The sequence below is a fragment of the Asparagus officinalis genome, chromosome 7 (assembly GCF_001876935.1).
Source record: "Asparagus officinalis chromosome 7, Aspof.V1, whole genome shotgun sequence".
NCBI classification, from domain to species: domain Eukaryota; kingdom Viridiplantae; phylum Streptophyta; class Magnoliopsida; order Asparagales; family Asparagaceae; genus Asparagus; species Asparagus officinalis.
Window position 1 is genome coordinate 143,506,052 of NC_033800.1, and position 11,653 is coordinate 143,517,704.

At 36.1% G+C, this 11,653-nt stretch overlaps 1 protein-coding gene across 1 annotated transcript in view; it reads left to right on the forward strand.

Annotated features, from left to right (window-relative positions):
- The window catches only part of LOC109850025 (protein BOBBER 1-like), a 9,744-nt gene extending 384 nt beyond the window's left edge, over positions 1-9,360 (forward strand). Inside the window, 6 exon segments of the mRNA XM_020419921.1 lie at positions 1-55; positions 8,082-8,254; positions 8,367-8,415; positions 8,506-8,672; positions 8,809-8,892; positions 8,987-9,360. The exon segment at positions 1-55 is cut by the window's left edge and continues 4 nt beyond it. Of these exon segments, the coding sequence (XP_020275510.1) occupies positions 1-55; positions 8,082-8,254; positions 8,367-8,415; positions 8,506-8,672; positions 8,809-8,892; positions 8,987-9,025 (567 nt within the window). The 3' untranslated portion in view covers positions 9,026-9,360.

Below are 11,653 nucleotides of genomic sequence, written 5' to 3' on the forward strand. Positions count from 1 at the left end.
AAGGAGTCGGAGGAGAAGGAAGAGGAGGAGGGCGATGGAAAATCCAAAGGCAGGAGTAAGTTCTTTCGTTCTCTGTAACTAAAGCCCTGGTCTTTTTTCTAGCATAGAATCTTTATTTCACACTTATTTGTTAATTTCAGGCTTTTCTCTTTTCATATTTTAGTACTAAAGGGTGTTAAGTAGAATGCTAAACTTTACATGTGCTTTTGGTTGTAGGATTAAAGCAGAGTTTAGTTACTCTCAACTTTGTTTGAAACTGATGATCTCTAGTGGATTTTCTATATATACCAAGAATTTCTTGGATTTTCATCTAGTGAATATAGGTTTCCGCACATGTCTAGTCTGGGAAGGGGAATTTGCAATTTTGATGAAATTTCTATATCTAATTAGAAGCTAACAGGCATGATTATGATTTGTTTTTCAGGACTTATGGGGATAAGAATTTCAGTTCATGATTTGTTTTTCAGGGCTTATGATGATAAGAATTTCAGCAATATATGGACTTGCTAGCGTATTGACCTAATAGACACTTTGATTAACCGTAAATGCTAGTTAATTTAATGGTGAAGCACCTGTAACCCTATGGATATAGTCATATTAGAAAATCATTGCCTGTGAAAATGGTTAAATGGTCAACAATACCCACGGGAAAGCCTGTGGCTTGTGCCCTTGTTATCTCATCTGACTACGTTTTTTGAGGAAAACAATTGCTATATTTTTAACTGGATCATTATCACGGGGAAGTCCTGAAACAATCAATAATGTGGAAACTCACTTTTCTTAGAATCTTATTTGTTGCAGATCTGATTCGAATGAGCAATAAATAATGGTTTGTTACTGTGTAAAGCATGTGAATTTGAGAGATGTTGGATGGTTGTGGGGTTGGAGAAGATGGAAGCGATAGAATGTAAAGTGGTATATCAATGAGATTTGGTGATTTTTGATAGGACCGGTGTAGGAATAGCTATAGATGGCATAAGGAAGCTGTAAGAACATGTTTAAAGAGTAGGAAATATGAATACTATTTTCAAAACATAAAGACTAAAACAACGATCACTTGTTGCATTCCTACAGCCAATGACAACTGTTTTAGTTCATAGTAATAAAAATTTGAGAGAATGGATCAGCAAATAAGGAATGTGTCATGGTAAATTATGGTGCATATTGGCGACATGTAGCTATTGGCAGTAAGAATGGGGAAATATATTATGCGATGGATTGGAGAGACCAGTATGTTTCCACCTGTTGAAGGAAGTGACTTATCATGAACATTTTTTTACCTAAAAGTATTTGGTATTTGCACCAATATTTGATATTTGATCTTGTTGGACCCTCTGCGACATTAATATTAGTTATAGGATTGTCATGCAATGAGAAATGTGTTTATGACAGACTTTTAGTTAGAAGTGTGTTCGTAGGATTAACAACCTTCCATATGTTCTTCAAATTGGACATCATTGTGCATATTCTTGGTGGTTTGATCCTTCTATTAAGTCAAGCCTGTTATGAAATCTCAAGTTGAAGTGGAGGCTTTTGTTATCAATGAAACTGTTAGAAAAGAACTATTCTCTTCTTATTATAGAATGTGATGTACTGAGGCATCTTTTACTTCTATATTGCATATAATGGTGTCCGTGAAATTACATGTATGTGAACTTTTTGTCATTGTTCTACTGATATGCCAATAGTAATATATTTTTTCATTAATCTTTAATCTTGTTGTTTCTGTCCCATAATCTAAGAAAGACCTCATAAGAAGTTGATAGAAGGAAAATAATAAAGTTGTTTTTTGCATGACACACAAGTTGATTGTTGTGTTAAGTCGGTCAACATCCATATAGAGATATTTTACTAGTAGTGGCTAAATTATTGATCCCATGTACTTTATTATTAATGCTTAAGATACCATGTTGAGATGTGGTTACTTGATTTGATGTTAGTTTGTTTGTAGACTCATATTAGGCATCTTATGTAAATATTTCCAGCTTGTAGTTGTGTATATTTGCAGTTTTGAGCGCAGAATTGCATGCAGTGAATTATAGAGGGTAGCCCTCGAGCTGTGCAAATAGCACATGGAGTAATAAATGGAAGGGTAATCATGTTAACTATTTAGAAGATGGTGGAAATTTAGGATTATATGCATAGGATTAAGTGCATAATTTTCGTATTCCGAGCTCAGCCAATCAGTCATATTGCATTAGTCTTTCCCTATTTACAACCTTATCCGGAAGCCACAATGATTCCTAAGGTGACAATGTCTTTGCCGATTCTTCACAATGATTGACAAAAACATTTGTTCTTGGTAGAGACATAAGCTACTGATATCAATTCCGTTATGTGTGATCACTTGCAGCTAACAATTCAAACAAAAGAAAATCTAGGTCATGGTTGGTTATTCTTGATGCATTTTGTTGAGAGTGAGAAAATCAGAGTCTACTATTCCATCCATCCACATGGGTTTATATAGGGTTACATATGGGTAATAAGCTAATGGGTTAATGAGCCCTAATCCGATAACCCAAATACTAATTCTAACACTCTCCCTCAAGCTGGAGCATATATATCAACCATGCCCAGCTTGTTACATAAAATAGAAAACACCTTAGGAGATGTAGCTTTAGTGAGAATGTCAGCTAACTGTTCTGAAGATGGAGTGAACTGAAGAGAGATCACTTTCTTTTCCCAAGCATCTCTAACAAAGTTACAATCGACTTTAATGTGCTTAGTTCTCTTATGAAATACTGGATTCTTTGCAATATAGATAGCAGACTGGTTATCACAATGCATAGGCATAGGATCAGACTGAGTAAAACCAAGCTCTGTCAACAGCTTCTGCAACCATATCATCTCACATGCAGTGTGAGCCATAGCCTTGTATTCTGCCTCTGCACTAGATTGAGAAACATCTTGTTTCTTGCTCCTCGGCTCCAAATAACAAGATTTCCTCCAATAAATGTGCAAAATTCAGAAGTAGACTTCCTATCTCCTATGTCTCTCGCATACCCAGCATCAGAAAGGACAGAGATGTGTAAATGTCCATGCTTCTTATACAATAATCCTTTTTCAGGACAGCTTTTGACATAAGCTAAAATTCTTAGAGCAGCAATCCAGTGAACATCTCTAGGTTTATGTATAAACCTGCTCAGTACTCCCACTGCATATGTAATATCAGGTCTGGTCACAGTAAGATAAATCAACTTGCCAATCAATCTCCTATATCGGCCTGCATCATCTAGGAGAGGACTATTATCACGCCATAAATCCACATTCATGGGAGTGTTTGCTGGTTTACACCCCAAAAGGCCTATTTCTTCTAATAAGTCCAATACATATTTCCTTTGAGATAGAAGTACACGGTCCTTTTGATATGCAATCTCAATCCCAAGAAAGTACTTAGGTTTTCCCATATCTTTGGTCACAAAGTGATGTGAAAGGTACTCCTTAGTCTCTGCTAAGGCAGCAATGTCACTTCCAGTTAGTAAGATGTCATCAACTTATACTGTCAGAATCACCAGATCAGATATAGTTCGTCGGATAAAGACGGAGTGATCAGATTGACATCGTTTGAAACCGACACCAGATATAGCAGTACTAAATTTTTCAAACCATGCCCGTGGACTCTGTTTGAGACCATAAATCGTTTTTTAAGCTTACAGACAGTATTCTCTCCCTGAGCAACATACCCTGGAGGTTGTTCCATATAGATTTTCTCCTGCAAGTCACCATACAAGAAGGCGTTTTTAACATCTAGCTAAAACATGGTCCAGTCCAGATTAATAACCATAGAGAAAAATAAGTGAATAGAATTGAGACGGGCAACGGGAGAGAATGTCTCAAGATAGTCGACCTCATAGGTTTGAGTATAATCCTTAGCAACAAGACGAGCTTTATAGCGATCAACCGAACAATCTGTGCGATACTTCAAGGTATAAACCCATCGACAGTCAACAATCGTAGCACCCGTAGGAAAAAGTACAAGATCCCAAGTTCCTCTAGAAACAAGTGCATCCATCTCCTCATCCATGGCATGTTTCCAAGCAGGAACTAACACAACCTCCTCATATGACCTGGGTAGAGATATAGAGGATAATGACAAAGCAAACCGACGAAAAGAGTGAGAAAGACAGTCAAAGGAAACAAAATCAGATATAGGATGATTAGTACAAGACCGTTTACCTTTCCGATGAGCAATTGGAATATCTAGAACAGAAGGATTAGAAGGAGGCAGACCTACAACGGGAGATGACTGTTCGACAGGAGCAGAGAGACATAAATTTCCGGTAATCCTGGAGAAGATCCATCAGCAAAAGGAACGAAAGCAGGCAATGGAACAATAGTAGGAGTACTAGACGGAAGATGCACAGATGGATTGACAGTTGGAGATGAACCAGCCGGAGAGAAGTATGAAACTGACTCAAAAAAGGTAACATCCACGGACACAAAATACCTCCTGGTGGATAGATTATAACACTGATAACATTTTTGAGTGCGCGAGTATCCTACAAAGACACACTTAATAGAACGGGGAGATAATTTATCTAGTCCCGGAGACAAATCCTGAATAAAACAGGTATAACTAAAAACACGAGGAGCCAAAGGAAATGTCTGTTTATCAGGATAAAGGCATGTGAACGGTATTTTATCATTAAGAACAGAAGAGGACATCCTATTGATTAGGAAACATGCACTGAGAACAACATCAGACCATAAATACTTTGGAACATTCATATGTATCATTAATGTGCGAGCAACATCTAAAATGTGTCTATGTTTCCTCTCAGCAACTCCATTTTGTTGTGAAGTGTGAGAGCATGAAGTTTGATGGAGAATACCCATATTTGCACAAAAACGAGAGATCATTTTTCATGTATTCCAAGGCATTATCGGTACGAATGATACAAATATAGGTGGAAAATTGATTTTTGATTTCATTATAAAATATTTTAAAAACGGATGAAACCTCATCTCTCTTTTAAAAGATAAAGCCAAGTCATGCGAGAGAAGTCATCAACAAAGATAATGAAATATCTATAACCTCTTACGGAAGGTATACAAGGACCCCAAACGTCAGAATGGACTAAGTCAAACGCAGAACTGTTGCGTTTATTAACACGACTTTGATAGGTAGCACGATGGTGCTTACCCAGTTCACAAGACTCACAACTTAAAGAAGAGACAAAAGACTCGATAGAAGTGATTGATCGAAGTTTCGATAACGATGGATGACCAAGGCGTTGATGCCATAGTAAAGAATGATGAGATCTTTCTGCAACAAGATCAGTAGTAGGCGTATTGTCGTCCAAATAGTACATGCCTCCTCTCTCATGCCTCGAACCAATCATCCCAGTTGCTAGGTCCTGAAAAATACAATGAGAAGGAAAAAAACTGACTTTACAGTTGTGTTTTGTGAACTTGACTGATGGACAGTAAACTAACAGGAAACTTGGGAAGATATAAAACGTTAGTAAGAGTCGGCGATGAAGTAGTATGGACTACTCCATCACCAAGGACAAGAGAGTATGTCCCATCAACGATTCGGACCGATGGAAACTTGTCAGAAAGGTTTAAGGAAACAAAGTGGTCCTTTATACCTGTCATATGAGAGGTGTCAGAATCTATTACCCATGGTCTGTGAGGAGAGGAAATGTAGGTATCCATACCCGAAGAGGATGCATGAGTAGCAGAAAAACTATTCTGGGAGATATCAAGTTGACGCCACCGATCAAACTCAGCCTGAGAAATTTAAACTATGGAGGAAGCGGAAGTAGTAGTAGTAGTAAGGGCAGCAGCAGAGGTAGTATCAGCTATCAAGGCACATGCAGGACGATCAAAATTTTCCCAGCACTTCTCAGATACATGATTAGTTCTTTCACAATGGTAGCATTGACTCAGATTCCTATCTGAGTCAATTTGTTTTCCACCAAACGAGCCTCGTCCTCCCTTTATGTCGCGGACACGTCCACGACCTTGACCTCAACCTCTACCACGTCCGGAGAACATAGCAGATTGGTCAAAAGACAGAGTAGATAGTGAGGCCGCAATAGTATCTCCAATAGTTACCTGCATAACTTTTGAGAAAGTAGCCGTCAAAGAAGGAATAATATCTCCTCCTAGTATCTAGCCCTGTACTTGAGAGTTGAGACTGTAAAGTGGGACTCAGACCCGACAAGAACTTGGACATTGCAAGGTCCCTACGATATCCCAACAGTGTTGGTGCATCCGTAACGACAGGCTGATGCATCTCTAATTCATTGATCAGACTTTTCAGTTCACCAAAATACTCAGGTACAGAGTGATCACCCTGTTGAAGAGAGAAAATGCGTTCATACAATTCGAACACACAGGATGCATTTTTCTCATTCCCGTACATAATTTTTAAATTATCCCACATCTCCTTAGCAGTGTTCGAGAACATGACACTGCTACTGATCTGGGCTTCCATGCTATTAAGGAGCCAAGTCAGCACACAACAGACAGCAGAGATCCATGCGGGATACGTAGGATCAGTAGAAGCAGGAGGAGGGGCCAGAAGATGAACTACTTTGTTCTGGGCTCCAATGAAGATGCGAAAGGCCTGAACTCAAAGAAGATAATTTGTGCTATTTAACTTCATAGTGGTTCCCAATACTACTTTGGGTGCAGAGATCTCAGCAGTAGTAGGGGTAGTAATAGCAGCAGAAGAGATATCAGATCATGTCATTGTTACAGAACAGGATAGTACAATAGTAGGAGGATCACAATCTTCTTGTATAAAACCCGAGGGTTAGAATAGGAACCCGAAGGTTAGCATAGAACCTAAAGGTTAGAAAACCCGAAGGTTAGAACCCGAAGGTTAGAATAGAAATCTCGAAAGGTTAAAGATCCCAACCCTGTTTTTTTTAATACATTTTTTTGTATTATTATTATTATTGTTTGTTTGTTTGTTTGTTTTTTAAATATTTCTGTAGGCTCTTTCAACAGGCCCAGACAGTCATACATAAGTCAAATAAAAGAAGGCCCAACAAACACAAAGGGTCACAAACCTAACAACACAACTGTTCTACTAAAAAAGGCCCGTAGACAACTAAGCCCTAAATTAAACATCGGAGGCTATGAGAGGGATCCAAGGCGGTGTCAAATAGGGCGGCGTCGGCGAGCGCAAAGGAGAGCGATGGGATGGTCTCCTACCCGCAATCTTCCTTCTCGTCTTCTCCAGCTTCCTCAACACGTCACTCCTTTGCTAGATCTGAACGAAGAAGACGAAGAAAGAGAGAAGACGACGAAGCGGACGATGATGGTGGTCGGCGGCGGCGAGGAGCACCAAGGACGGCNGCTCGCGAAGAAGATGCCGACGAGCAGTTCCGATCCCTCACGGGACCCGGCATGAGGTAGGGTTAGGGTTTAGTTTTTTCTTTCTTTCTGGCGGCTAGGGTTTAGGAATTAGGGTTAGGGCTGGCTCTGATACCATGTTGAGAGTGAGAAAATTAAAGAGTACTATTCCATCCATCTACATGGGTTTATATAGGGTTACATATGGGTAATAGGCTAATGGGTTAATGGGCCCTAACCCGATAACCCAAATACTAATTCTAACACATTTCATTCAAAGCCAGCATTAAGTGCAAGTACTAAAGGGTGTTAAGTAGAATGCTAAACTTTACATGTGCACAACACTTAAAGTGAGTAACTTGTAACTGGTATATATTTACAGCAAGGAGAATGTTGGATTGATTGAAGTGCATCACATTGTTAAGACTGTTTTGTGATAAGACTTTATACTATTATGCTGTTGGGGGAATTGAAATAATCTTTAATCCACTACGAAAGCAATGAGCTCTGTCTTAATAATAACCTGTCATCTTGTTATGTAGTGCTTTCAATGTTCATATTGGGTTAATTTGTTGTTTTCTTTTATGTGACGTGTTATGTCTCATTGTCTTTATATATGGAGGATAAGGGGGTATTATAGAGGTTTTGTAGAAAAGGTATTATTTTCTCGATGTTCTACAAAATGTTCAACATGTGTGTTGTTTTTTGCATTTAGGGCCACATCATGCTGATAAGTTGACATGATTATAATATATCATTTTCTTTTCATGTAGTGCCTAATGCTGGAAATGGTTTGGATCTGGAGAAATACTCTTGGACTCAATCACTTCAAGAGGTTACTATTAATATTCCAGTCCCTCCTGGAACCAAATCGAGGTTTGTAGCATACGAGTTGAAGAAAAATCATCTGAAAGTCGGGCTAAAGGGACAGCCTCCTGTAATTGATGTGAGTTGCAATTTTTTTTTTTAAATTATGCATCCTGGAGTATTATCTAAGAGTTTTAAAATAGTTCCTTTTAATTTACACCTTCATTTAATCCATACGATCATGTTTACAGGGGGAACTATATCAATCTGTCAGAGTTGATGATTGCTTCTGGAACATAGGTTTGTGTACAAACCACTAAGACACTGTTGGATCTCCTATGATGTTGCATTATTCTCACTGAAATGTTCTGATTATATTGAACTTTACAGAGGATGGGAAGGCCATTTCTATACTGTTGACCAAGCAAAATCAAATGGAGTGGTGGAAGTGTTTGGTGAAAGGTGACCCTGAAATTGATACTCAGAAAGTTGAACCCGAGTCTAGCAAATTGTCTGATTTGGATCCTGAGACTCGGCAAACTGTGGAAAAAATGATGGTACCACTCCCATTATATGATATTTTCTCACCTTTCATTTCTTCTTTGTTTCTTTCTTGATAGAGTGTTGTCATACAGTGGTTAATTTGTGTTAATCCTTGTTTCTTTGACGTGATTTTGTTTGTTTCTATTGCAGTTTGATCAGCGGCAGAAAAGCATGGGCCTTCCAACCAGCGATGAGATGCAGAAGCAAGAACTACTTAAAAAATTCATGGCTGAGGTAAGATAATTAGTTTTTGTAACCTTGTGCGAATAGTGCTTATTTTTACACACTTTTGAATTTCATTATGAACATTCTCTCCTCGCGTTTACAGCATCCTGAGATGGACTTCTCCAATGCGAAGATAGCTTAAACAAAATGGTTTTGCGTTACTGTGGTCGGTGTGAAGGAGCATCTAAAGCAACTATCCGTGAAGCTTGAAACTTCCTTTTGTAATTTCCATTGATTTGCTAAAATCTTTTTCCTCTCTGATTTTGTGGTAATGTGGACTACTATTATCGCGGACTGCTTGATTCTCTTTTTGTTTCTAGCTTGACTGTTGTTGTTTCTGGTTGCCGTTCTATGGCGGTGTCCAGCTGTTGTGCTTAGGCTTGCATTTTCAGTTTTCTAGTGTTGTAGTATGCTTGTCATACGTGTATGTCTTTGCAAAAATATGTATTGTGGGAGTCGGCTGAAGTTCGAACCGAACGTTGAAGTGTGATTAGTGGAGTAACAGTTGTGCCATTTCTAGGGTTGATGCTGCTCGGGTGATGCTAATTCTCACAAAACACGTCCAAACTGTTAGTATGTACCACAGGCGAGTGGCGTGTGTTTGTCAATTGCTTAAAATTTGGCCAGTTTTTTTCTTATTTTATGTTCGAATAAAACAAAGTCAGAATCGAATTGAATTTTTAAAGTTAAATTTTGGCTTTTAAACATGTTCTCCAAACTAACATTAGTTTTCCTACTTTTCAAAGGTTCTCCTGAGTGAACCCTAGTTTGGTTTTAGTATTTTAAATCTCAAACCTTTTATGTATTATTAAGAGCATGTTTGGTAACCTACCCATTGTAAGTTATAAGTGTAGTTTCACATATAAGTCTCTAAAATCATGTTTGGTTTATTTATTTATTTCTAACGTAGGGTGGGACTTTTCAACTTACTAAATTAGATGCACGTGCATTGCGCGTGGTTAATTATTACTATTATCTTTTTTTATTTTCTTAGTTAACTTGGCTGTGAAATATTTCTTTTAATGTCATGTGAAAAAGTAAAATAATGTCGTCTATATACTATATAGTTAATCAGAAGTATTAAAATTATCATAACCAAAGTTAAAATTACACGGTCAATTCACATTAAGTACAATTTACAATAAAATTACATGAAGGTCAAGATCCTTTTATGAAAAAAAAATTATGCCAATAATATCATTCTCATCGCAATCCTATGTTTCATCATATAACTTGCACGAATTCAAAGTATTTTATACCCTTTACAATATTGATAATTAATTTTCACTTTAATGTTCCCATGAGGCTAATAGACTCATAATGAAAGATCATATACTAATAACCATGGATTTTAACTATGAGAATTTTTCCTAGGTAATATTATTATATTCTATATGTTTATGTTCTAAATTGTCAAAGCAAGCTATGAAATAACTAATTAATATATTTTACGCTATTATGTATGTTTTTCTTGGTAGAGTAACTTGTTATTTTTTGAGACATAAAAGTGCTTTATAGCTAATTTTGATTATTTCATGTAATTGGAGATTTGCTCATGTCTTTAAATTATGTTAATTTTTTTATGAGTATGAGATTCCTATTTATTTGAAGATCCTTCTCCATTTCATTCGATTACTCTTGCAATTCAAAAATTTTTTTAGCTCAACTGTCTTAGTTACACCTTCTGTCAGGACTCATCTCTATTTTTAGTACCTAATGGCTAGTATTACTTTGATGGGATGTAGTTATTCTAATTCAAATCTGTCAAAATAGTTGCAAGTGGTGAAGACCCTAAATATTTTAAAATGATATATATTGAATATCTTATAATAAAATATTAAAAAACTTAAACAACACATACTTGAGTAGTTTTTCTCACATAATTATTTTTAATTAACATACCTATTGAACATCTCAAAGGCTTGCATTTAATGAACACCTTAAATATTTTAAAATGATATATATTGAATATCTCATGATCAAAACATGAGAAGAACTTAAATGTGGCTAAAACTAATTTATACCACTTTTCACACATGTCCATAAAGTATAATATTAGAAATATAAAATATTTAAAATGAAATACATTAAATTAGAATTTAGTTTTAAATTAATAGCCTTTATTTGAATAATTATATATATATATATATAATTCCTTTTACTTAACATACATATTGAACATTTCAAAAGCCTAAGCTACCTTTTTCAATCATAAAAAAATTGAAAAAAACCCTTTTTCACTGAGTTGGTCGCTTATAGTAAAATATTGCATTTTTCCTATTTGATATTATAAATTTTTAAGCAAATGACATATTTCATATTTAGTGCAGATAATTATGCGAATAAAATAAAATATTTTAAAGGCTAAATAAAAAAAAAAAAAAAAAATTTTAGTGCAGATAATTATGCGAATAAAATAAAATATTTTAAAGGCTAAATAAAAAAAAAAAAAAAACATGTTATAATGTTAGATGATGATCAGATAATCCCACATAACTTTAAAAATATCATAAAATTTACTTAATTTTAGGGGTTATCAGAAAACCCTTTTAACTTTGAGATTTTATTAGGAAACCACTCTAAAAGCGATAATTTTAGGGGAATTTTCTGATAAACTCTCAAAGTTGAGGAGGTTTCCTGATAAGATGTAAAAGGTAAAGGGGATTTATTATAATCACTACTTATGAGATTTTATAATATTATATCTATGAAATAATGGATTAATTTTAGAAAAACCCACTCGACTATTTTAATATGAGAAAACCTTCTC